At 47.8% G+C, this 27,217-nt stretch overlaps 2 protein-coding genes across 3 annotated transcripts in view; both read right to left on the reverse strand.

Annotated features, from left to right (window-relative positions):
- SOS2 (SOS Ras/Rho guanine nucleotide exchange factor 2) overlaps nt 1–9,801 on the reverse strand; it is a 47,746-nt gene extending 37,945 nt beyond the window's left edge. For both annotated transcript variants that reach the window (XM_040701813.2, XM_015276737.4), the window contains exons 1-2: nt 9,380–9,801; nt 927–1,052 (exon numbers count right to left, since the gene is read on the reverse strand). In XM_040701813.2, coding sequence (XP_040557747.1) covers nt 927–1,052; nt 9,380–9,466 — 213 coding nt within the window. In that variant the 5' untranslated portion in view covers nt 9,467–9,801. The remainder of the gene's footprint in view (nt 1–926; nt 1,053–9,379) is intronic.
- Nucleotides 9,802–11,180: 1,379 nt separating this feature from the next.
- L2HGDH (L-2-hydroxyglutarate dehydrogenase) lies at nt 11,181–27,202 on the reverse strand. The gene is made up of 10 exons (XM_421462.8): nt 27,117–27,202; nt 26,887–27,002; nt 25,525–25,676; nt 22,963–23,094; nt 21,164–21,326; nt 19,831–19,865; nt 18,867–19,034; nt 17,347–17,504; nt 15,771–15,902; nt 11,181–13,536 (listed from the first exon to the last, which is right to left on the reverse strand). Exons 1-10 carry the CDS (start codon nt 27,191–27,193, stop codon nt 13,341–13,343), a joined length of 1,329 nt encoding a protein of 442 aa, XP_421462.3. The 5' UTR covers nt 27,194–27,202; the 3' UTR covers nt 11,181–13,340.
- Between the last annotated feature and the right edge of the window lie 15 nt (nt 27,203–27,217).

Here is a 27,217-nt window from a genome sequence, read left to right on the forward strand (position 1 = left end):
GTGCCCTCTCCAGTTGTCCTGCCTGCTGAAGGGTTTGATCTCTGACAGCTGGAGAAAGAACACAGAACTTCTCAGCTTCACATCTAATGCAGACTCAAAGCAGTAACAACCCTGAGAGCCATTAGGGGACTATTAAGTTTTATTTAGTCATACTATAATCTTTATGCATCAGTATTATGAAATACATAAATCATAAACCAATATTAATGAATCGAGTCAATGTTGAGTAAAGGGCTATTATTGCCTCTAGTAAGGATCTAGAGCTCCTCAGGCAATAATTTTGCAAATGTTTATTTCCATGAGGAACGTATAGCACAGGGGATGAGGACTTCATTTTGCTTGAGGCTGAAAATCCTCGACACGCAGACTGATGCAAAATTAATACTCTGCAAAGCTATAATGGATCACAGCTACACGAGAGCACTTTCTACCTCTACACTGTACACACCATGAAAGCTCTTAGTTTTAACCGATGACACAAAAGCAGACAGCTGCAATATTACACGAGCCTCAGTGAGTTCCAGGAACACACAACTCCATCCCCTCAGCTCACAACCTTTCATTACATCATTTTTTTTTCCTGCATATTAATGTCAAAGAGTGGGAAAAAAAAATTACAATATCCTTTCTCTCTTAAGCCCAGATGTATTCAAGCAGCAGAAAATCCACCAAAATACTCTGCATTTTTAAAAACAAGGCTGAAAGCAAAAATTCCCACCATTTCTATTCTGATACATGATATAAGAAAATTAATTTCCAATTAAACTTGCTTTATGAAACTGTTTAATTGTTTAGAAAAACAGCATTACTAAGCTCTGCTCTTCAGATTCACCTTGCTTCGACTTCAAGCTGCACTGCTCAGAATCCCTTTGTTCCTCCCGGTGATTCTGGGATCAAGCACTTGTTTTTGCAGTAGCTCATCTTACCTCTACATCTTGGACTGTGCGTGGCTGGGCGATGCATAGCTTGTTTAGCAGCTGAAGTATCAACTCCTCAATGTAGTAGAGGGAATCTTCCTTTGCCGAAAGGTTGGGGTGAACCTGTTGCTGAACCTGTCCCAAAGAATTTGTAAAAATTAGTCCTTTTTGGCACTTCTTTTCAACTGAAAACTGTTTACCCTTTATGGCTGCGCGGAAATATCAAGCCAAGGCAGATTTCTGCTGAAGATGCATAGAAAGTCACTGCTGTAATTCCACAGTTATTTGCTCACAGAACGAGCAGCACGCAATTATTCCTAACCCTGCTAATGAGTACTGGGTGACCTGTGAACAGAGGAACCCGAACACACTGCAGGAAAACCAGGAAAAGAGAACTGAACAGACTGGCAGGGCACGGAATTAAGGTGCTCTTCAACTTGTGGCAATGAAAAGCCACGACATGGACAGGGGCTGGAACAATTCTTGGAGATGCCTGAGAAGCAGAAAACTAATTAGAGCATGAAACTCCATCTGAGGCATGAGAATGGGAGGTATCAAATGCATACCGTAGCGTGGGAGACCTATGGAAAAGCATGTATCAGAATACAAGCCTCCCAACTGGCAAGCATGGTGCGACACAAGCAAAGGAGCACTTCCCTTTAATGCCCAGCAGGATAATGCATTTCTCTCACTTCGTGGAGGTGAATTGCTGCTTCCATTTCCAAGGCTAAGCTGGAGCACACAACCTGCAGCAGGCAGCTGCAGCACACACCCTCACAAGCTAGATGGCTGCAGCAACTCACCTGGCCCCAAATTGCTCTCCCACTACAAATCATTTGAAGCCAAACCACCACCTTACCCTACAAAAGCAGAAAAGCCATCGTCCAGAGTTAATCTATACACTCAGCTCTCCCTGACAGCCTCAGTCAAGAAAGCACTCACTAGGTCTTAAACTATAGCCAACATACTCATAAATAACGCAATCCGGGGAAATTCCCTACCTCTCCCCAGACAAATTATATGTTAATCACCTCAAAATAGTGATCTCACATACCTGCACTCACATTCTGCATGTGGTTTCAAGAACAAGACAAACAAAGCATTCAGTTGCTGTAAATGTGGGAGCAGGGCTGGTTGTATTGGAGTGTGTAACCAAGGCACCAGGCAGGGTGCTGAGAGCACAGCCAAACGTGTGGGCCCTCGTGCTGCACCCCAGGACAGATGCTCCCACGTAACTGCAAGGGTTGGATTCTGCACTGGCAGCCCTGCTCTGCAGCTGAAGCGTCTGCATGATGGGGTACTACTGGAAGAAAAAAGCAGCCACCAGAAAGCCAAAGCCACTCCATGAAAACACTTACTTAAGCCCGCAGGTTTTCAATAATACAGGAACTTTTCACGTTCTTCCTCAACAGGAGAGCTGAATCCACAAAACAATGGAACACCGGGAAGTGCCAAGTTAAGGTCCTGCCTCGCTCCTCTCCAAAGAGCACTGCTCCAACAGTAGTAACCAACTAGGAAACGAGCTGCAATCATGCTTTCCAGAGAAGGAACCCTCTGAGATGCCCCACAGAAACACCAAGAACAAGAGCTGCAAGAGGTGAGAAGATGCAAAACGCCTGTTTGCTGCTTCAGACCACATGTTTTAATAACACAGGTCAGTGCCACCACGAAAATGACTTCAGTTCATGTCTGCACAGCTCATGCTGTATTTCCCTCAGCTTTATGAGGAGTGCATGAGTACCTAAAAATCGGGAGGACAAGCAGAGAGCACTCAGCCCTCCTCCAGCTCCAAAGAGATCTCAGTTTCACAGTGAACACAAACCTAAGTACTGCAGTCCCGTCTGCTTTCCTGGCTGGCTCTCTGTCTCCTGGTTGAGGCCACGCTCCCTGAAGCCTTGCACTTGAAATGACACCAGCTGCACCACCTTGGTGTAAAACCAAGGGCCCAAGTGCTGTACCTGCAACAGCAACAAGCTGAGAGAAAAAGAGTCAGGACTGCAAGAGGCTTCCTTCTAACCTGCACCACTGGGACAACCCAGCGGTTTGGCTGCACTGTCTCAATAGACCTTTACGTAACACACATATTTTGGTAGTAAAAACACGTTCAGAAGGCTCCAGTTGTTCCACAGAAAGCACACGTGCAAAACAAGATACTGCTCAGAAAATAAACAAAGCCCGAAAAACAACCAAACCCAGGACGTGCCTATCGAGTCCCTGCACAGCAGATACCACCAAAGACACACTTCCTTATTTCTTCAAGACCACACAATATCCCACCTCTCTCATTACATTCCAAATGACAGCACTTTAAGGAAACAGAACTCAGTGATCACAGAATCACACAATGGCCCAGGTTGGAAGGGACCTCAAGGATCATGAAGCTCCAACCCCCCACCACAGGCAGGGCCACCAACCTCCACATGTAATACCAGCCCAGGCTGCCCAGGGCCCCATCCAACCTGGCCTTGAACACCTCCAGGGATGGACGGGGCATCCACAGCCTCTCTGGGCAGCTGTTCAGCACCTCACCACTCTCAGAGTAAAGAACTTCCCCTGACATCCAACTGAAATCTTCCCTCCTTCAACTTCAAACCATTTCCACTTGTCCTGATGTTATCTCCCCTTTCAAAGAGTTGACTCCCCTCTTCTTTATAGGCTCCCTTTAGGTCCTGGAAGGCTGCAGTGAGGTCACCCCACAGCCTTCTCTTCTCCAGGCTGAACAAGCCCAGCTCCCTCAGCCTGTCTTTGTAGGGGAGGTGCTGCAGCCCTCTGACCATCTTTGTGGCCTCCTCTGCACCCTCTCCAACACCTCCCCGTCTTTCCTGTACTGGGGGCCCCAGACCTGGACACAGTACTCCAGATGAGGCCTCATGAGGGCAGAGTAGAGAGGGACAACCACCTCCCTGCCCTACTGCCACCCCTCTTCTGATGGAGCCCAGGATATCATTTGCTTTCTGAGCTGCAGGAGCACACCAATGGCTCATGTTAAGTTTTTTGTCCACCAGAACCCCCAGGTCCTTCTCTGCAGGGCTGCTCACAAGAACTGCTCCTTTCAGTCTGTATATCTGCCTGGGATTCCTGCGACCCAAGAGCCAAACCTTGCACTTTGCTCTGCTGAGCCTCATGAGATCCTCCCAGGCCCACCTTTCGAGTCCGTTGAGGTCCCTCAGAATGGCATCCCTTCTTCCCACTGTGTCAACCGCAGCACTCGGTAAGAACAAGACATGTAAGAACAAGACCTCTAGTTTAAAAACGCCACCACTACCCCTGTAGGTAAGCTAATAACACTCCTGAACTTACTACGCTTCAGAGATCGTATGCTGAGACTGCAAACTGCTCATGACAGAAACTGCACACTCCTCTATTCCCACAGCGACTGACTGCAGCTCAGCCATGATTTATGTTATCCTCACCTCGTAACAACACGGCAGTATCAGATCAGAGGACACAAAGCTCTGCAGGGCTGTGTAACTGAGGAACACAACGTATACATTTGGAAGAAAGAGAAGTAATCAGTACATTGAAGTTAAGTATTTACTATTGCCTTGCCAGCACTTGTCAGTGTCTCCATGCACTGTGTGATGGGAATAATATACCAGCAGGGAAAGCAGCCCTGGGTTTGCCTCGCACCACCGTGCTGAAAAGGGAGGAATTCAAACCGAATTGGGCAAACGTCTCTCTTTAGGTTGGGTTTTTGTTCCTTTTTATCTCGTCTCTTCTGAAGGCAACGCTGCCCATTAAAAATAGACAACATCTGCTCCAAAGGCATTTTTAATCCCTCGGTCGGGATGATTTACTGTCACACTCCCAAGGAAGAAGGGAACCAGATGTAGGAGCTTAAAGGCCTGAGACGCTCTTATTTAACAGCATCAATATTCCCATATTCCACGTGTAACTGTTAGAAAGAAGCACAAAGGTTTCAAGACCTGAAGAGCCATCCCAGATAAAAGCACACCACCAACTCCCCCAGAAGAGGTGGGGGGACAGCGCTTTCCAGAGGGCTGATCTTCCTCAAATCAAACTGCAGTAAGCGCTGATAGAGGAACAGTGTGAAGTAGGCTCTTAAGCAAAACAGAGCTTAATAAACAATCCTCTTGCAATTGACCCTGACCCATCTGGTGGCTTTCTATGATGGAGTGATGGCGTCAGTGGACAAAGGGCAGCTGATGTCATCTACCTGCGCTTCTGCGAGGCTTCAGATATGGTCCCACACCACAGTTTTATCACTATATCAGAGGGAGATGCACTTGAAGGGTGGGCTGCTCTGTGGATAAGGAAGTGGTTGGATGGTGGCAGCCAGAAGGCCGTGGGCAGTGGGTCCATGTCCAGGTGGAGGCTGGTGCTGAGCTGGGTGTCCTCCCAGAGGGCCATCTTGGGACCGGTGCTCAGCAGCAACAACAGACAGTGGGAATGAGAGCACCTACAGCAGTTTGCTTGGAGAAGAGAAGGCCGTGGGGAGACCTCATTGGGGCCTTCCAGTACTTGAAGGGAGTGTATAAACAGAAGGGGAATGGCTGTTTACAAGAGTGAATAGAGATAGGACAAAGGGGAATGGTTTGAAACTGAGACAGGGGAGGTTTAGGTTGGAGATGAGGAGGAAGTTTTTCCCCCAGAGGGTGGTGACGCACTGAACAGGTTGCCCAAGGAGGCTGTGGATGCCCCATCCCTGCAGGCATTCAAGGCCAGGCTGGATGTGGCTCTGGGCAGCCTGGGCTGCTGGTTGGCGACCCTGCACATAGCAGGGGGTTGGAACTCGATGAGCATTGTGCTCCTTTGCAACCCAGGCCATTCTAGGATTCCACGAAGACGCCGAGCTGAGCAGTAACATGACAGAAAGAAGGGACACAGCCAGAGGGACCTGGACAGGCTCGAGAAGTGGGCCCATGGGAACCTCGTGAGCTTCAACAAGGCCAGTGGCAAGGTGCCACATTTGGGTCACAGCAGTCCCAGCTATGTATACAGACCAGGAGAACACTGAGAGCTGCACTGCTGAGAAGGACTGGGGGGTTCTGGTGGATGAGGAGCTGCATGTGAGCCAGCAGTGTGTGCTTGCAGCCCAGAATGCCAACTGCACCCTGGGCTGCACCAACGGAGGGCATGGAAGGGAATGCCCTCCTCTGCTCTGCCCTTGTGAGGCCCCACCTGCAGTGCTGTGTCCAGGCCTGGGCCCAGCACACAGAGATGTGGGGCTGCTGGAGTGGGTCCAGAGGAGGGCATGAAGATACTCAGAGGTTGGAGCACCTCTCCTATGGAGACAGGCTGAGGGCTGAGGGTGTTCAGCCTGGAGAGAAGAAGGCTCCAGGGAGACCTCACTGTGGCTTTGCAGTACTAAAGGGAACTTACAAACAGGAGGAGAGCACCTTTTCACATGAGCAGAAAGTGATAGGACAAGGGAGAAGAGTTTTGAACTAAAAGAGGGGAGACATAGCTCAGATGTTAAGGGGAAAGTCTTCACTCAGAGGACAGCGAGGCCCTGGCACTGCCCACGGCTGTGGGTGCCCCATCCCTGGAGGTGCCTGAGGCTCTGGATGGGCCCTGGGCAGCCTGAGCAGGGGGGCACCCAGCCCACGGCAGGGGTGGCTTTAAGGTCCCTTCCAACCCATCCATTCTGTAACTTTATGATTGCAGGACTTCAGCTTTTACACTGCAACCATTCGATGCATGGTTAACAAAATAAGATACTCACATAACGCAGTTACTGTGCTACAAAACGCCTCTGGGATGCAGATCACCATCCAGCTGCCCTACGCACAGGGAGGGCTCACTGACCTGCCATCCTACAGCACCACTTCAGCATAAACACAAACCCTTTCATCCTCAGCTATCTGACTACTGATGGATAGCACTGCTGGAGAAGGACAGAGGCGCGGGGAGGACGTCCCACGGGAGGTACAGGCAGGTGCTGATCGTGTCCTTTTATGCAAAGGGTCAAGCAGAAATGCATGCAAGTCCATACATATGCAAACACTTGTTTGCATCTTACAATTAAACATCTGGATTTTATTCACCCCTTTGAAATGCCTTTAGTTGAGACAAACCCCAAACAAACCAGGCGCAGCCCTTCACGCCCTCCTCCCGACAGCGAACAACTTGTGGTTTTTAATTTGTAGGAAGCGTTTCCTAATTGCTGCCAAATAAAATTGTGCTGCTCCTTCTACTTTTTTAAACACCTCAGCTCCAAAAACCGCCTTCATTCCATGCCAGTGCCTGAGAAAATCCTCCTCCTGCCATTTGCCAATTGCAAAATCTAGTAACAGTAGTTAAGCTAAACAGTGTAACAGCTGGGGGGAAAAAAGCATGAAAAAAATAGGAGTTAAGCAAAAGGAACCAGTCCCTCTGGCTCCTAACTTACAATAGGGAATAATTCTGCAACAGCAGTAATTAACCTATCCACAAACAAGGGACCAAAACCAACCTGCAGAGATACCCGACCACTGCTAGGAAGACAAGAGGTGCAGGAACGAGCCTGCTGCTAACGAAGGCTCGGTGGCCAGCACTCCACGGGGACCTGGTGCTCCTAAATCTACCAGCTGGAAGAGCATAAATATATGAAACAACAATTCCATCTGAACTAGGCTCCAAGGGACTCCTGCTGACAATACGGTGATTTAAACATACTAAAGACGTATCTTTTTGTAGCCATGTCTTGCTTAGTTTTGGTTTTTTCTCCAAAGAAGACTGTCCCTAGCACACCCAATTTAGCACTCTTTTGACCACTAAGGATCACACAATGGCCCGGGTTGGAAGGGACCTCAAGGATCATGAAGCTCCAACCCCCCACCACAGGCAGGGCCACCAACCTCCACATGGAATACCAGCCCAGGCTGCCCAGGGCCCCATCCAACCTGGCCTTGAACACCTCCAGGGATGGACGGGGCATCCACAGCCTCTCTGGGCAGCTGTTCAGCACCTCACCGCTCTCATAGCAAAGAACTTCTCCTGACATGCAACTGAAATCTTCCCTTCTTCAACTTCAAACCATTTCCCCTTGTCCTGCTGTTATCTCCCCTTTCAAAAACTTGACTCCCCTCCTGTTTGTAGGCTCCCTTTAGGTCCTGGAAGGCTGCAATGAGGTCACCCCGCAGCCTTCTCTTCTCCAGGCTCAACAAGCCCAGCTCCCTCAGCCTGTCTTTGTAGGAGAGGTGCTGCAGCCCTCTGACCACCTTTGCAGCCTCCTCTGGACCCTCTCCAACAGCTCCCTGTCCTTCCTGTACTGGGGGCTCCAGACCTGGACGCAGCACTCCAGACGGGGAGTGTTCCAACACAGCTCCAACTCGATTCAGAATTAACTTACAGACTATTTAAAAATATACATCTGCATTGCTCTATAGATGCAGAAAGTACCAACCTGTTTCTTTGATGCACAGTGGGATTTCAGTGGAACAGCTTCCAGCCATTCCATCAGTAACGGCAATGCTTTCGTTACCAAAGTGTAAACAAAGCAATAAGCCATGAATTTCTAATGTGTTCCGGTTTAAAGACCCCCCCCTCAGTGTCTGTATCAGAGCATCCCATCTTTCAGGCAGGGTTTCCCAGCTGGCAGCACCTCCAGCACAGCCTGCAGCAGCCGGAACGATGAGACCACTTTGTTTTGACTCACTGATACTGCCTGTCCAGAACAGAAACGCACCTTACAGTGGGATTGCTTCATGCTAAAGGGTGGGTACAGCAGACAAGGAACTTTCCCAGGAGGCGAAAAGACACCTATAAGCAATGGCACATTTTAACAAGCAGCCACTGGGGTCGAAAATGTATTGTCTCTGATTAGAAAGAAAGCTCACAGAATGGAGGCCCTGCTCTGCTTCTTTGGGACCCAAATCACACGTACAGAAGTGGACAGCACTGTTAGGAGTAGCATCAGTTCCCTGACTTTTACATAATTCTTATTTCACAACCAAAGACGCCATTTAGGTTTAATGAGACCCGTCGGGGTCAAACTGCCACAGCCCCACCTCACGCCGGGATGGCGGTGCTTTGTGACAGGGTGACGTGGGGTGCTTTAACCGCGGGCACCCAACTGCAGCAGGGCACAGCACTGCCTAACACAGCACGGAGTGCTTTGGGCTGGAAGGGGCCCCAAAGCCCTGCCATGCGCTGGGTGCCCCCCAGCTCGGGCTGCCCACAGCCCATCCACGGCCTCGGGCACCTCCAGGGATGGGGCACCCACTGTGGGCAGTGCCGGGGCCTCACTGCCCCCTGGGTGAAGGATTTCCCTCTAACATCCAACCCAAATCACCGCTCTTTTAGCACGAAGCCATCCCCCCTCGTCCTCCCGCCGTCCCTTTAACTCCAGTCACAGGAAGGAGCCCAGGACAGGACAGGATAGGTCAGGACGGACGCGGTCCCTCAGCAGCGCCGCAGGCTCCGTGCCCCCCGGCCCGCTCAGCCCCGGGCGCAGCTCCGCCGCCCCACGCAGCAGCGGCAGCTCAGGATGCCCCGCCGGGAGCGCCCCCCGCACTGACCTTGCGCAGGGCGGGCACGAAGAGCCCCCGCCATTTCGGGCCGTTCTCCTCGCCGAAGAACTCGTAGGGCTGCGGCGGCGGCTGCATGGCTGCTGCCGGCCCTCCGCATCGGGCCCACCCGCCCCGCCGCTCCCCGCCGCCCGCGGCGCCCGGGCCGAGGAGGGGGCGCTGAGGGGAAGGAGAAGCCGCCGCCGCCGCCGCCCGTCAGGGCCGGGCCGGGCCGCGCAGGGCTCGCCGCCGGCCGCTCGTCATGCGGGGCCGCCGCTGGCTCGCCGCTCACCCCCCCGCCCGGGCGGCCATCACATCCGGCGCGGGAGGGGGCCGGGCTCCGTGCCGCTCGCCGGGCGCTGACGGGGCGGCGGCTGAGGCGCCGTCGGCCCCGCTCGCTGCGGCCCGCTACCGCCGCCGCCCTCCGCGCGCATGCGCCGCCGCCGCCACGCCGCCCTCTGCCCTACCGCCGTGGCGCCCCCTGCCGGCCGCGCCGCGCTCAGCGCCGCGGGGAATTGGGGCGGGGGGCGGCGCCGCGCTGCGGTCCCGGCTCTCGGCCCGCTGCCCCGAGCGGCGCTCCCCGGCAGCGCCCTTCGGCGGCCCCTCCCTTTGGGCTGCGCGGTGTTACGGCAGAGCGCCCCTCTCGCGGTGCAAGCCGCTGCACGGAGCGGTGACGCGCTCCTCGCGTTCCCTTATGCCTTCCCTCTTTACTGGAAGCAGCCTTGCCCTGACGGAAGAATCAACCAGAACGGCCGTCCTGGGAAAAACCACTGGCGCGTTGCTCAGTAACGTGTCAACAGCAGCCTCGCCCTACCTCCGGGCAGTTCCTCTCACCCCCCTGGAGAGCGCTGCTTTCAGTCCCCTCCGCCTCCCGAGCAGCCAAACTTTCCTTTCCGAGCGCTGCGCTCGCGGCCCACGCTTTACATAACCCCGTGCGAGGGCCGCTCTGCGAGGGGATGCGCCGCAGCACAGCACAGTGCCCGTACTGGAAGGCATTTCCCGAGGAGATGAGAGGCAGTGACAGCTCCTCCTGACTGCCGTCCAGCCTGAGAAGTTTCCAACGAAGTCTTTATTTCAGTGGGAAAACACTCATGCGGCTCCAAGCCCCCCCCGCCTGCGTCCCTCCGGGTGGGACATCCCTGCCCCCAGGCAGCCCCGGCTGCTCCGAGGTGAAGCAGCGGTGACCCAAAATCGATGCTACAATGGCACACAGTGCAGTGACACGAAAGAGCTCGTTTCCCCCAGGGCAGCCATCCAGTGAGCCGTGGTGTGGGGCACTCAGTGTTCCATCATTGGGGTGGTGCTGTGGGCAGCCACGAGTTGGACTCCGTGATCCCAGTGGAGTATCAGAATGGCCTGGGTTGCAAAGGAGCACAGTGCTCATCCAGTTCCAACCCCCTGCTATGTGCAGGGTCGCCAACCAGCAGCCCAGGCTGCCCAGAGCCACATCCAGCCTGGCCTTGAATGCCTGCAGGGATGGGGCATCCACAGCCTCCTTGGGCAACCTGTTCAGTGCGTCACCACCCTCTGGGGGAAAAGCTTCCTCCTAAAATGGGTCACTTCCAACTTGGGACTGCCTGTGATGAGGATGAGGCTTAGCAGCAGTCCTATGTGCTGTGACAAAAAGCTGTGCAGTGTTCTAAGATAGATACAGGTGCTTGGGGAAGACGAGCTCCCTGCACCCCATTCCCTGAAGAAAGACATAAAGTAACTCCTGTGATGCAGAGCTGCGTCCCATCTACGTCAGATGAGAGTTTGCAACTGCCAGTAGAACTTTGCTCTGAGTCAAGAGAGACACAAAGACCTTACAGCATTGTTTTGGAAAAATACACTCTTTTAATGACAATAGAGAAGGGAGACTGATTGAGCCACCCAAGTGAACGGGACCCTTTAAAAATACATATATCCATACATTTTCACACCTTGTGGGCAGCACACGAGTGATGCGTTAAGTCTCATTGTCATCGTTCACAGAATTACTCCTTTACAAAAGGTTTATAGCAAGCTTTAAAAATACAAATCTTCTGCTGTGTAATTTGGAAGCTTCGGTTCAATGCTACCATCTCCTGAGAGTAAAAAGCACAGCGGGGTGCATGTTAAATGCACTAAGACTCACCGTGGTATATGACTGCTTCACATGGTAGTGCTCTTGTTCTGTTAATACATGTCAGGGCCACACCTCGTGTAGGAGGAAGTCGCTTTTGCAATCTTTTTGTAGTATTTACTGTTGATTGGCAACACTTCTGGAGGGGAGCGGAGATACGGTTGTTCCGTTGTGAGATACCACTGTACAGCGTTACAGCATTTGGAGCATGGGAATCTTCATCAGGTGCTACTGTGGGCAGGAATACAGGTGAGAGCTTTTCATAGAACCACACAATGGCCCGGGTTGGAAGGGACCTCAAGGACCATGAAGCTCCAACCCCCCCCACAGGCAGGGCCACCAACCTCCACATGTAATCCCAGCCCAGGCTGCCCAGGGCCCCATCCAACCTGGCCTTGAACACCTCCAGGGATGGACGGGGCATCCACAGCCTCTCTGGGCAGCTGTTCCAGCACCTCACCACTCTCACAGTAAAGAACTTTTCTTCAATGGGCTCATTATCTGCATACCTGACCTCCTTCGTGCATGGCAGAGAACTACAGAAAGCAACATTAAGGGAAAAAAAAAAAAAGCACATGGCAAATTGCCTGGTAGCAAACTACCCACAATTATCTGTGTTACCCAACATCCTGTGAACATCTGCTTTAAGAATATTCTGAAGTGCTTTGCCCCTGAGGCCATGTATTTCTCCTTGCAGCAATTACGCAGAGCGCACCGAGATGCTCAGTTAACTCAGAACTTGTTTCACATCTCACTGTGTTCTACAGCATGTTCTCCACGTGGGTTCTCTTCTGGGTGCACCTTTTGATACAGCTTCATACACCAGTAAGAGTGAGCTCCACTCCTGCAGCCAGGAGGGAAATGGGAAACCTTCCTGACTCACCGCTGCTTGGGCTCCAAGGGAAGCAGTATGCAACATGACTCAGTTAAGACAGGTTTCTGTAGCTTCCCTCCCTGCACATCTGCTTTAACAAAGACCATTTCCACTGGATTGCTCAACATGCTGTACAAAGATAGGCTTCTTTTGTCCTGCCAGTATTCAAAGGGTAAAGATAAATGAGAAAAATACCCAACAACTCAAACCGTCACAGTAGTTCCTGATTCATGATGGCTTCCCAGATCGAAGCCAAATGAAAAACGGCTTTTTCTGTATACATTTTAATTTCAGCTCTGTACTAAAATAGATATGATAAAGATGCAATTCAGATTCACAGTCGAAATTGACTTGGGTTTGGTAATCTCTTGCCAGGCTTATTTCTCTCTGAAATACTCTACATTTAAGTACATAGCTCTGAATATGGTTTTCAGTCTCTGATAAAGCCTTTAATTCTGTATCTGCAGAAGAACCCTTAAGCAGGGTTTATCCTTCTATCTCCATTATTTTAACATAAGTTAGGGGTCTGATGACTCCAAGCCAATTTAAAGAGACAAGAGAGACAGTGCACAGAACCAGCTGGTGCCTGGGGTTCTTCAGAGGCGGGTAACCCAACCACAGAGACTCTTCCTTCCCCACCTACTGCTGGCCTGGTGGGAGGCCAGTGCTCCTGGTGAGTGCTGGCCTGTGCCAAGCACCAGCCCCTCCACAGGCTGCTCCAGCTGAGCCTGCAGACAAGCCCTCACTGTGAGCGGTCCATTTGCTTGGTTCTTGCAGATGGGAGCACCATACCAGGTCTTGCCTGGCACCAAACACCCTTTACTCAGGAAGCTGACAAGCTGTGGGCTGGCAAACATTTCAAGTGCTGTTTTTGCACTTCACATCTTGTACCAGCAACATGCTGCCTGTTTTATCTTCGTCATTAAAGGCTGCAGAGTTCAGACAAGCTGCTACACATACAAGAGGGGTAAAACAGCCTTGCACCTGGCAGGCGTTCACAACTCAAATCTTTGCTTCACTTCATCAGCAATCATTTCTGCAATGGCAAGGGAGGAGGTGGCAGCAGGAGAAGGGGCATTTCTGACATGGAGAATTCTGCTTCCAAGATCTCCAGTGCCACCATCAAATACAAAGTCATCTACCAAATTGCCATCGCTGTCCAACGCTTGTGCCCTCACTCCAGATGGACCCCTGCAAAATAAGGGGGAGCACACCATCAGAAACAAAGTGTTATAACCATCCAGTCAGCTTAGTTGAAACATGGTAAAGGCTAGAGATATTATTAGTAACCTCCCTTAGAAAATGTAGAAGGCCCAGGAATTAGCTACAACATTCACAAACCACAGAAACAAAGGGAAAGGTAAGACACTGCTCTACTTCATTCTAAATCAAAAAAAGGAGTCTAATCTGAAGTTAGATTTTTAAAATTACACACTTTTATCCAAGCTTGGACACATTCAGAATATAAACGCATCTCTAATCAATTTCTTCACGTAGGTATTTTCAAGGTTTGTTCCTGGAGACATTCAAGGTCAGGCAGGACGGGGCTCTGAGCACCTCACAGGGAGAAACCTGACATAACAGCTCACTGCAGACTGTAGAAGTTTACATCTCATCAGAGTCTCTGTGCCCCTCTGGTGGCAAAACCAAAGACACTGCACGATTGATGATGAGTCAGTCTAGGAGATTTGCTTCCATTCAACGGGCTCTAGCTTGCTTGACCACTTCTGCCATTCTATAACACCTCACTGGGTGTTACCACCTTGGCTGGTTACTAGAAAAACCATAAATCATTTCATTTGCATCAGTTACATTTGCAGCTAAAGAAACAAGAATTGAGAGTTCTCTTTTACTAGAAAATAACCCCCAAGGTGGTGATTTGTGCTATCTGTAACAAACCCAACAAGAACATTCCTGCTGGGTCAGACCATAGGCCCACCTACCCTAACAGCTTGCCTTCCGCCACAGTCAAAGCCAATACAGGAACAGAACAAGCCCAGAAAGCTTCTTCCAACTGTTCTCTGCTCACCAACCATTTGCAGTGTGGGACTTTACCTCTCCAGCCCTGAACAGCATGTTTCTCCTTTTGCACCTCTCTGACAAGGCCCAGATTTGTCCTATGCAAACAAAGCTGCGGAGATCATCCCATTTTCCCATTCTGTCTAGCTTTAAGTCTCCGAAGCAATAGTGTAAACATTACAACATTTAAGAAACTATGTTTCATAAGCTACTAATTCTTCCTATAAGGAAGCTACTCCTTCTGGGGCGTTGGAAAATTTCCCTTTCTCCATTTCAAATCACTCCTGAAGGCTGTGAACTTTTGAGTTTTCTGAAGTCGAAAAATCAGCTGTGTTCCAATTTAGTGAAGGTGCCCAGGGAAAAAGCAATGAGAGCAGGCTGCTGTGCTGCTGGGGGAGCACGGGGCAGCTTAACACCCTGAGAGGCAGAGCGGGAGGTGTCTCAGTGTGATTACAACAGAACGAGGGCACGCAGCCAGGCTGAGGATTTTCTCTATTTTTCCTCATTGTGAAGTTCCCCTCCCTCCCAAAGACGCAATCAAGCCCTCTCTTTTCAAAAGAGAATCCTTTGTTTTGAAATGGCAAGCCTCATCAAACATGAATTTCATGCCAGCAGTATACTGCCTGAGTTCAGTAACTCCTTTTTGCCACGCTTGAGCTCTTTCTTATACCGCATTTTCTCCCTGCAAATATTTAGACAGTTAAAACCATCCCCAAGTATTCTAAATGCCTCGCATTTCCTGACAAGTCTCTTCAGTTCCTTATCATTTCTATACTCCTTTGAATTCCTTTTTCTCTCTCCTCACATTACGAAGCTGAATACAATTTTACTGACATATTCAAACGAAGTCATTATTTGCTCCTAACTGAAGACACAGTGCTTTTAAGTACACACGTAACAACATCACTGCCCTCCTCCTTGTACAAAACAGAATGCAAGCACTTCTTTGAATCTCTGCCAGCTCTAGTTCTTTTCCAGCACTACAGCCTTCCATTTTTCATTAATCAGCTATGCTTTAAACCATATGTTCAGGGACAATTAGCAGTCTTATAAATACAAGGAGTTATGCTACATCCCTCCCTTTAGTAGCATCAGTAACAGCTCTCTGGCTTTCCCATCCACTAGCCAATCCCTAATTCATTTCATCAGTGTTTACTTTCTTTGTGAATTGAAATTACAAAGAATTGTTTTCTTTTTGGTCTCCTCTGTGAATTTCAGCCAATGGAGACTAAACAAAGTGAAACAAATATTCCTCAGACACCTTCTTGTAGAAAGCATTGGTATACTTCTATGATTTGGTGGTGTACTTTGGTGGAAGAAGGCAGTGAGCTGCATTTGCTGCTGTTATAAAAGAAAAGAGGCTTAAGAAGCCAGTGGGTGTTTCTGACAAGAAATGTTTTCTTTACCTGAGAACGTCATTGACGGTGACCTCTGGGATGAACTTCTGAAGTTCCTCCACCTGTGCACTGAGGAAACACGCTCTGTACATTTCACTCAGGCCATATGATAAGTTTTTCAGGACAAGTTTCCATAACCCACTGTAGAGGAGAAAAAATAACTGCAGGAAGAACAAAACTTCCACGGTAAGCACAGTCATGTCAAACTAAAGCTGTCTAAGAAGGAAGCATGTGCCAATTGCATAGCAGAATTTCCCCTTCCCAACATCAGTGATCTGACAGATGCTTTCTATTTGGGAAATATATTCTTGTTCTTCCCTGCTTGAACAAACCTTGAATACAAAGCTGTAGTGCTGCATCTACATCCTGTCTGTGAGACATCACTCTGAGCTGCAGTCCAGGATTTTCCTCTGGTCCAGTCAAACAACAAAAGGCTGCAAACCCACTTACACAGGAGAGGACAGCCCTACTGCTTGGGCCTGTATTCCACTGTTCTGAAAACTCTGTCATATTCCTGAAAGCCTCAGCTTTCAGTCAAGGAATCTCACTATGTCTTTGGAATAGCCTTATTTGCTAGCTTTGTTCTCCTCAACTCCTCCAACGCAAAAATCTATAGACATCGATCAAGATGCTTTCAGCTCTTCCCTTTAATAAATTGCACAAAGTTGAGCTCCTTGCCAGAAAGCTGTTCCGCAGTTCCCTGACCTGTTCTTCAGCCTCTCTCTGGATCCAACCCAGAATTTCCACATCATTTTTCCAGTTTCATTCCTAAAATAAAGCACTTGGTAAAGGTCTATCAACCCCTCACAGTGAAGCAAGATTTCTCTTAACTTCTAAAATATTCCTTTCATTGATGTTTGCATTTTTAGCAGTGATTCCTAGTTCCTCTCACATGCCCTCTGTATCCCAATCTGCCTTGTCATAGAATCATTGAATGATAGAATGGCCTGGGTTGCAAAGGACCACAATGCTCATCCAGCTGCAACCCCCTGATATGTGCAGGGTCACCAACCAGCAGCCCAGGCTGCCCAGAGCCACATCCAGCCTGGCCTTGAATGCCTGCAGGGATGGGGCATCCACAGCCTCCTTGGGCAACCTGTTCAGTGCGTCACCACCCTCTGGGTGAAAGAGTGAGCCTTTGTGGTTCTTAACACATCTCCTTGCCCTTGGATGTATTTCAGTTCATACCGATGATCTGACAAAGTTTAACATGACAATTCAGGCCAATGTGTATTCTCTCTTCCAAGCAGAGATTTAATGCCACTGTCTAGGTTGATTAAAATACTGCACTCCAATGAACCAAATCCAGCCCTGGAAGAGCTCCATTGGTAGGAACAGGGCTCACCAGCACCTTCCGATGAGTGGCCACATCCTCACACTTGCTGAGACATGCCTCAGCAGTTTAAAAACTTCAAATATTGGATTACACCAAGTCAAATCTATTTGAGAAGTCCACTCATATCAGCACAACTGCCTTTAAAAACACCAAAAACTTGGCAGGGTTTTTGACAAGAGTGAGCTTCCATGGAATGACAAGCTGACGTTTAATTAAGTGCACTCAGGAGACAAAAAGACAAGATATTACCTGTACAGTACAGCATCTAAAAAGTCCGTAGCACTGAAGTCAAACAGCTTGTATCCCTCTCTCTTAAAGGCCAGCACTGCATTCGGACCGAGCCAAACACTGCCATCCATTCTTGGCGTGAAATGAAACCCCAGGAAAGGGAAGCGAGGATTGGGAACCTAAAGGAGGATACAACACTTACTGCAGCTATTCCAACCCAGATCAAAACCCAGATGAAACAGCTACACAGCCAGCCAAGCCAACACACTACTCCAAGAAACATGGGAAATATCTATGAGTGTAATTTATTGCATGAGAGAGTTATTAAAACCAACCAAAACACAGTAAAGGTGTTGTCCTCCCAGTAAATGGGAATAATTCATTTTAAATAAAACGTGAAAATGAATTCAATTTGCCATTTTATTTCCAATCACCACAGAAAAATTCAAGACAAATAAGCATGCTACTGACTCCTGAGCTATTTTTTTCTGCTTGTTAATTGTACAGTTGTAGTAGGCAGCTAATTGAAAGTGCCAGAGAGAAGGGCTAAGTGAGACTGCATCTTAGATAAAGCAAAATGATCAGCACAAAAAGAAGTACATGTGTTTTCTCAAGGTATATATCAACCCACAGCAAAACTAATGACACACAAATGCTATTCACCAATAGTAGTTACACTGCAATAAAATGAAACAAGGAAAATCTCACCATTCCTGTATAGCTTAAAACAGCACACAGCTTGCAAGCCTAAATTACCTTAATAGTAATAGTAAGTATCTGCAGATTCTGTTTTTGTTTGTGAAAGGAACACAGTGCAACTATATGTGAAGACTGTAACAGAAATAAGCTGCCTACATTCAGTGAGTATAAAATAAGTACACCTCTTCCTGTGCTGGTGCTTCAGCATCTTCAGCTGTTTAGAAAAGGTGCCCACAGAGGTGAGTAGCTTACAGCCTGAAAATAAGCGAGCACTGGATATATCAAAACGTATCAAAAGTGATGACTGAAAAATCACCTCAATGCAGGTTTCTTTTGTGTATTCAGAGCTCTGTTTTTCTGTTAAAAACACACTTTAGAAACTTTCTAAGCTTACTACAACCATTGCACAAATGACATCTATTTCTGGTAATGCGACACTAAGAGAATTAAGCAGTTTTCTAGTCTTATTATCATGTTTGGCCATAACAGAAGGGTACAAGCTACCACACAGCTATGGCACAAAGCTGTAAGGTACCCTCCCATCCCAGCCAGTTCCTCTCTCCCATCCCAAGGCAAGATCCTGCATCACTTCCAGGTGACAAGAGGTAGACAAGCACCTATAATAGATTGTAAAGCTTGTCCTTTTCCTGCCAACTCTATTTTTTTCTACCTCATCCTTAAGATTTATCAAAAACAAGTCGTCCTGTCAGAAAGCAAACGATTCTAATTTCATGTTTGCATCATTTCAGCCCAAGAGAAATAACAGGGTAATACTGCCCTCATGTCTGTAGCTTTAACAGTTCCTACAGCACACCATGAAACCCATACAAGAGAGTACATACCGGATAAATGTTGCCTTTAACCATATAGCACTTCTCTGGTTTTAGCACCAAGTAATCTCCACGGAAGGGTACAATACGAGGTTCAGGGCTGCAGCCACTGATTTCAGACAGGCGGTCTGAGTAAAGTCCTGCACAGGTCACTATGTGCCGACAGTAGATTTCCTCACCCTGGGGGGGATTAAGAAAAAAAGAAAGGTAAAACCAACACCAACCACAATTAAAAACACAACGTATCTACCAGGAGAAGACCCATCACCCTAAAGCCTTGGAAAATCTGGTCACAATCAGAAAGGAAACCAACCACATAAAACCAGATAAAAAAGCAGCAGCACTGATTTCAAACACTATTTGCAGTGGGGTGGGGGTGTGTTCTTTGTGCATGCGTTGTTTGTCTTATTTTTTCCCCTCTTTCTCCAAGGAAAAGTCAAGGTATTCTCTCCCGAAGACAAAAAGGTTGTAAGTACATTTCCTGTGCAGCATGAACTAACCCACAGAAACGACCTCAGTGTATGTACCTGTTTTACCGAATGACCTTGTGGTCTTCTGATAATAAAACGATTACAAATGCCTCCTTATCTTTTTTTTATAGATGCTAAAGATTGAGAATAAACACGAGAATACGTTTCTCTGCAAATGAGTAAGTAATAAAAGGAGTCCATGGAAACAGCAAATGAAGGAGTGTGCAAATAAGGAAGATAAGGAGCACATACCATCAGGCAGCAGAAAGTTATGCTTTCATTATTATTCCCAGCACACAGGAAACTCTGGACATATTCATATGCTTTGCTATCAGCTGACTGCAGTTGTTTTGTAACAGCAGTCCTAGATAACAGTGCACATGATGCAGAACAGAAGCTTTTTAACTTTTTAGAGGTTGATTAATGCACCAGGACTCAACAAATATTCTTAAGGAAAGGAGAAATACCTTCCTATGAAGTCATTAAGTCTTGAGTTTAGTTCTTACCTTAGAGCTCCTAACGACGACTGGGTACTGCAGTCCTGTAATAGAGTTAGACAGGAGAAGCAGTTAATAGGATACACAACAGAAAACTGACAAAACTACTGCTTGTCACAATGGAAGATTCTCAGAATCATCACAGAGCATCCCAAGTTGAAAGGGATGCACAAGGGTCATTGAATCCAACACCTGGCTCCACACAGCATCACCCAAACCCTATGTCGGAGTGATATCCCAACACTCCCTGAGCTCCAGCACTCGGGGCTGTGCCCACTGCCCTAGGAGCTGTTCCATGTCCACAGAACCTTGCCCTCACCCCCACCTGCCTCCCCCAACACAGCTCCATGTTTTCCCTCAGATCTCCCTGTAAGGCCTCTCTACCCTCAAGGGAGTCAACAGCTCCTCCCAATTTTGTGTCATCTGCCAACTTAGTATACCTCCAAGTCTTCCATTCAAGTCATTGATGACAGCATTAAAGAGAACTGGCCTTAAAATGGAGCCTTTGTGGAACCCCTCTACTGGCTGCCTGCCAGCCTGATGTAACCCCATTTAGTACGACATTTTGAGATCGACTCATCAGCCAATTGCTCAGCCATTGCATTTTCTTTTTGCCTACCTGTATGCTGGACACTTTGTCTAGAGGACACTGTGAGAAACAGTATGAAAAGCTTTGCTAAAATCCAAAAATATCCTATCAAATAGCTTCCCTTGGTCAATCAGGTGGGTAACCTTGTCATAACAGGAAATTAAGTCCACGAACAGGACTTTCCCCTTGTGATCTCACGTTGGTTGTGACCAATGACTACACTGTCTTTCAAGTGCTTTTAATAACTTCCAGAATAATCTTCATAATTTCACCAGGCACTGAAGTGAGGCTGACAGGTCTGTAATTCCTGGGGTCTTCCCCCGGCAGACTATAGAAAAGCTACTCTTGGACACATGGTTGGACATAATTACATATATAAATTGTTGTTTTTCTATCCTTCCATAAATTGCACTCTGTGTACCACTCCAGATCCAACCCAACCTTTAGGATAAAGAAAGAGCACTATCGCAAGCACACAATATTCAACTAAATCAGATTTTAACAGGAGAGAACAACCTATTTCCCTTTTATTTTACTGTCATTTTCACACATTAAGTATTTCAACTGAAGGGTGACCTGCCTGGGAAAAACAGTGAGCTTGCTGAATACTCTCACTAACATCATTATGCCTTTTGTCTGAACACATCACTGTCAGATAGAAAGGCTAAGAAACGCGATTTCAATTGACACAAACATGTTTTGAACAACATCTTTTTCAGGACTATAGTAAAAAGAAGGCAAAACCTGCCTTACCATCTTCACTTCCTGAAGAACTTTCTTTAGCCATCTCCATGTCCGTAACTTCAAAATCAGTCAAGATTGTCCCACCTGCTTCCTGGAAGTCTTCAGCATAGGACTGAGCCACTTGTCTGTAATCCACAATGCCAGTATATGGAGAATCAAGGGCCATCAGACCCTGAAATGGTAGTAAGATACACAAGAAAAAAAGCCACCAGTGAAAGTTGTATGCACACGTTGGTCTTTGATACAGACATATTTGATATATTTCCTCTGGAATAATGCACACTGCCACTGAGAAGGGAGTACTGCTGTCTCCCTATCCCTGGCTGCTTGCCCCTCACCTCTCCACGTGCCAGCTCCAGTAGCAGTGTTTGTGTTCACTGAGAACTAATTAGGTGAAAACTACTTACAGTGGGTTACATGATTATGAAACCACAGCATGAACAACTATTAATGACAGAATACTTAATGATAAAACAAGTTACATAATTCTGACTTAAGTGCAATGTATTGCAAGACCATTCAAGCCTCCTTTCTTTAGGAAGAAGGGATTCAGCTCAGGAAACCAAAGCATGTGTAGGAATCCAGTCATTTTCAGAAGTAAGTGCTCAGCTGGGTCCTGAACACAAAGCAAAGAAAGTTTCAAGGAGTGGATACAAAATGAAAAAGGTGAAAAAGATTCCCCTCCACCAACTTTTTGTATGTACCTGCAACCACTCATAAGCAGTGAGTCACACAACTACAGCAAGAGCAAGCTGCCAGATGAAACTGTAAGGGGAGTTTGCATCCACACTCCCTTCCATCAACAACAAACAATAACAGCTTTGTATTCCACAAACTACTCACATTTCTACTGCTGTCAAAATAAACAAGCTGAGAAGTGCCACCGCATGTGTATGAAACAACTCCATCAAAATTGGCTTGATACCAATCTGTATTTGCAGATGAGAAGAAAAATTCATTGCTGCACTATCAAATTTGACATAAGCTACGTAATTTTAGTGGGAAGGAACAGAACTGTCTCAGTATAAACTCAAATGCAGCAGTTCTGACCCGGACAAGGGAAAATCTGCCAATCAACCACAAAAACACACAAGCAGGCTCCTGCAAGTAGAATGGGAAACACATTTTAAAAATTAGGGTGACATTGTGGTGTTTTTTTTCTTTTCTTTTTTTTTACTTTCTTTTTTTCCCCTTGAGCACATACGTACACTAGAGAAGACACCTATGTGTAAAGCTGAGCAAAGGCTGAAGTTCAAACAACTTGTAGGCCCTGACTATTTGCCTACAGACTCAGTCCTACAGAGGGGATGTGGAGTCCCTCTAGAGTCACTTTGACTGCAATCATTCTGATTTCTTTGATAGGTTGCAAGTGATATTAATTACCCACCCCCCAATTCGTGACTGCTGGCCCGCATGACACAGCCAGCATTTCACTAGCAATTAGTGCAGCAGCTCTTTATGACTGCAGCACATAGAGAACTGATGAACAATGAGCAGAAGAAAACCTGGGTCAAAATATCCACCACCACAAAAGATTCTGGGAAATCACCTTATGATGTGACAGACCAGGTCTGAATTCTGTGTAAGGAATAATACACATGAAGAACTGGCCTGAGCTAGGAAGTCCCAGAAGTGAATGAATCTGTACTTTTGTGTTGGCAATTATATTTCGTCTAGGCTTTCAGGGCCTTTGGAGCTTATCACTCATCCAAATTCCCACAAGAAACCTACTTACCTTAAATTCAAAAATATCATCACCTGAAAAGCTGAGATGTTGCATGACAGTTAAATATATGAAAATCCCTTACCCTGCAGAAGGGTTCTTTTGCCTGTATTTCTTTTGCTCCAATCAATTTCAGACCTCGGACGTTGTTCTGCAGCCCTCTTTCATACAGAGCTTTGAGTCTTGGAATTTCATCTTGTTCAACAGCTACAATTAGCTTCAGAAAAGATAACAAAGCACACTAGTGAGCAAAATACACAAAGCCTTTCAGGTCTGGCATCAGGCCCAAGCTAAGAGCAAGCAGCAGTGAGAGTGAACAGTGAACTATAATGCAAAGGGGAAAAAATACAGTTTGCACCACTACTGGCACAAGTCTTTAATGCTGTCCACCACTGAGAAAGCACAATACAGTAACGAAATTGAAAAACAAATGTTAATGTATATTTTCAATGAGCACCCATGGAAAATATTTGCTGAAAGCATTCTGGGACCACAAATCTGAAAGAGGAGATTATGATTTTAAAGAGCCACTGGGGTGCCTTCAAGGGGACAACACTGAACTTAACCCAAGATGTACAAACCTCAAAACTGCCTTGGTATCAGAGTGAAGGATGGGCTCTGACACCACATCTAAACTGAGGTGCACCAGCCTCTCTTCATTTGAGCACACAGCTGGATCACAACTATTGCAAGAGATTTATCCACTGTCTGCACCAAGGACTCCAGAAGCAAGCTTGCACAGACAACAGTAGTTCCAGCCCCAGCTCAGCTCTGGGAACACTGGTACCTTTGCACCACAGGGTGCTAAGTTATCTAAGCCTGGGGTTGCTTTGTTTAAAATCAGCTGTAAAGATTCACTGTCTTCCCTGGAATACATATCGCTGGGGAAGGTGATGTACAAGGACACACACTCAGTGTCAGCAAAGGACCAAGAACACTGGTGGGTCAGTCTAGCCCTTCCAAAGCACCACAACCTCTCAGCGTTCCGAGCTGGGAGCTGGCTTCTAACTCCGGGTGTAAGGCTGCACAAAGCCACACTGCCACCTTGTGACCAGTGCCACAGCTTAGGCAGCACAGCACTGTGCAGACAAACGGGTCCCCCTGCACTGCCACATTGCAGGTATCTCTGCTCTATGTCCCAGATCTGGAAGAGATCTGCACCCAGCTCGAAGCTGGCGCTGAGGAAACGCCACTGGGCTAGTGGGCATCACATCAGCCAAGGTCTGCACGTTTAAGAGAAAGGCTTTTGTTGCCCAAGACATTTTCAAGTGACCCGGAAAGGGGAAACCAGCTAAGTGAGGTAAGTCACAGGTGATGGCTTAAAGCAGCTTGAGGTGGTTTAGATAGTACCTCACAGAGGTGATCCTGAAGAACTGCAGAGGGACCTTCTGAGGTGAGCAAGAGGTGAACAAAATGGCTGATGAAATTCAGTGCAGATTAAGTGTGAAATGATGTTCACAGAACAAGAAGTTTTGGCCTCTGACACAAAATGATGGGCTTCAGGTTCCAAGTTATTGCTCAGGACCAAGATTTTGGAGTTATCGCAGACAGTCCTATGAAAACATCAGCTCCATGTCTTGCGACAGTAAAAATGCCCCAAATTGTGAATTGGGAACTATTAGAAAAGGGGTACAAAGCAATAGCAGAGAACTGTACTATTTCACCGCAAAAATCCAGAGTCTGACCACACCGTGAGTGCTGGAGCTCATCTTATATCAAAGATGCATTGAACTACAAATGGTTCACGGAAAAAAGATGGGAGTAACAAAAGTCACGAAACAGCTTCTCTAGCAGGAGTGAGTAAGCAGTCTAAGAGTCACCAGCTGCAAGAGCTGACTTACGGGGAGCAGGAAATACAAAATGATGCATGACTCGGAAATTGTCAGCACAGACTGATTGTTCAGCACGTCTTCCAATTAAAGGGCCAACAGGCATCAGATGAAGAAGCTGGTTTCAAAACCAAAAGAGGTAGCTGGGCATGGGCTCAAGCAATGAGTTGCTGATCTCTGAAACTGATTTTAATTGAAAAACGCTTGGACAAGAAATCCACTGAATTACCACAGACAAACCAGATAAGGCTCAGAGTACAACTGTAAACCTGAGCTGAAAGCACGTGGAATCTGGAAGAATTAGCAGATTTGCTTGTCTTGTTCTCACTCCTTCCTTGGTCTTTGTAGACACTTCCAGACACAGGTTGCATAGATCCTGATCTGAACCAGTATAGCCACGCTTCTGCCCCCAGCACTTTAAGACGTATTACCTGGATGTAATATGACATACACGCACATAGCTGGGTCACATCTGAAGCTGTATTCAAGTCAGTGAGTCTTCTCAGAGCTTGTTATGCCAAGATGCATACTGAGAGCCTTTGTGTTCCTTGGAAGTAGTGGCTCTGAATGGGTGCCCACCATGGCACTTTACTTCCACTGTTACTTGGACTGTTTCAGCTCAGCTCCCAGATAAGGAGAATAATTGCTTAGGGTCAGTGAAGGGACTGACTTTGGTAGCTGAAAATAAGAAAATATGAAGACACCTTTGTCTGGAAGGCTGTAAAAAGCATCTCTTGGGAGAAACGACCATGGCCAGGCATATGCTATACACTGTAATATATATTATACAGTTACAGTTTGCAAAGTAGTTCCTATACCTTCCCACACTGCTTATATGGTATTCCCTTCCGGTCACAGTACTCATAGCAGAGAGCTGCACCTTGTACACATAGCTTGGCTTTCAGGGATCCAGGAGTGTAGTAAATGCCACTGTGAATTACACCGCTGTTATGTCCACTCTGGTGATGAGCTAAAGAGAAAGAAAAACACACTGTTAAAATACACTATTAGAATCCCATGATTGATTATTTCAGCCATCAGGAAAGTGTGCTATTTGAGGTCCTGCCCTAAATCAGTGTCATTGCAAGACATGCTGATATAATGTAACTGCACAGCACACACAGTTCCACCCTGGGATCCAAAAGGTTAAAAAAAAATACAGCCATAGCAACACTTAGTTAATAACAAACCATGACAGCTTGAAATGTGCTGAATCAACATGGGGGGTGGGGGGAGCAGCAAGCTTTTCCTCCAAGAGCTACAACTGCAGACCAGTTCATCCAAGCTTCCTAGGCTAATTTTAATTAATATTTTAAATTGAAATGCATCCTTAAAGGCCTCACTTAACATAAAGTCTGTGCGATAGTTAATTGTTTCGGGCATGTTGGGTTCCCAAGGCTTTTCAAGTTCTTGTGAACTGTATCAGCTTGCTATTTAACTTCTTCAGTTTACTTAGTTACTTTGCAACCAGGTCAAACTGAGGTGAAAAACATCAATACCATTTTTACTGAAGGAGTTGAGCACATCCTCTGTCTTAAGGTATGGGGTCATAGAGTTGGAGGGGATCATTAAAGGCCATCTGGTTCAACTCCCCTGCACTCTGCCCTCTTCTTTGGGGACCTCCAAAGATTGCTTCGCAGCACTGAATTAACAGGGCTCCGTCTTTCTTCTCTCAAAGCCAGGACAGACATCCACACACAGGGTGCCTCGAGATTTCCTGCATCCTTAAGCACAATGGAAATAACCCTCCCACTGTCTGAGGCAGCAATGGGAGCTGTTCTTTAATGCTGACTGAGCAACCAGCAGTACGTTCCCAGCGATTGCTGTTACCACTTCATCTTTCTCCTTCCGTGCACATGGGAGCACCCTGAGGAGTAACTACAGGAACTGGAGATCCAGTTGGGTTGGAAGGGGCCTTAAAGACCATCCAGTCCCAACCCCTGCCATGGGCCGGGTGCCCCCAGCTCAGCTGCCCAGGGCCCATCCAGGCCTCGGGCACCTCCAGGGATGGGTCACCCACAGCTCTGGGCAGGGACAGGGTAAAGAACACCCTCATAATACCTGGCCTCAATCTCCCCTCTGTCAGCTTAAAGCCATTCCTCTGTCCTATCACTTCACGCCCGGGTAAGAAGAGCTCTGTTTTGCAGCCGCCGTGCTCGGGGAGGCCCCGATGGCCGTACCTAGCTGCCGCTCCTTCTCCAGCACGGCGAAGCCGAGCGCGGGGTGCCTCAGGACGAGCTGCCGGGCGGCGGCCAGCCCCACGATTCCCGCACCGACCACCGCCACGTCGAACGTGCTACAAAAACAAGGGGCACCGGTGTGAGCGCAGTCAACGACAGGCGGGCTGGGGCCGCCCCCGAGATCCCCCGCCCGGCCCGGCCCTGAGTGAGCCCGGCGGCCGCGGTCTCACCTGCGCTGCCGGCGCTGGGCCCTCCACAGCGCCACGGCCGCAGCGCCGCAGCAGCGCCGGCCGAGCAGCGCCGCCATCTTGTGGGCGGCCGCGGGCAGCGG

The sequence above is a fragment of the Gallus gallus genome, chromosome 5 (assembly GCF_016699485.2).
Source record: "Gallus gallus isolate bGalGal1 chromosome 5, bGalGal1.mat.broiler.GRCg7b, whole genome shotgun sequence".
Lineage (NCBI taxonomy): Eukaryota > Metazoa > Chordata > Aves > Galliformes > Phasianidae > Gallus > Gallus gallus.

Bases quoted from the DNA above. Each gene is read 5' to 3' on its own strand.
- L2HGDH (XM_421462.8), bottom strand. From the start codon at position 27,193: ATGGCGGCGCTGCTCGGCCGGCGCTGCTGCGGCGCTGCGGCCGTGGCG. The intron at 21,327-22,962 runs GTAAGGGATTTT...CTACCATTTCAG, and splicing joins CAAAAGAACCCTTCTGCAGG to GGTCTGATGGCCCTTGATTC. The intron at 15,903-17,346 runs GTAATATCTTGT...TCTCCTCTACAG, and splicing joins TTAGATGCTGTACTGTACAG to TGGGTTATGGAAACTTGTCC.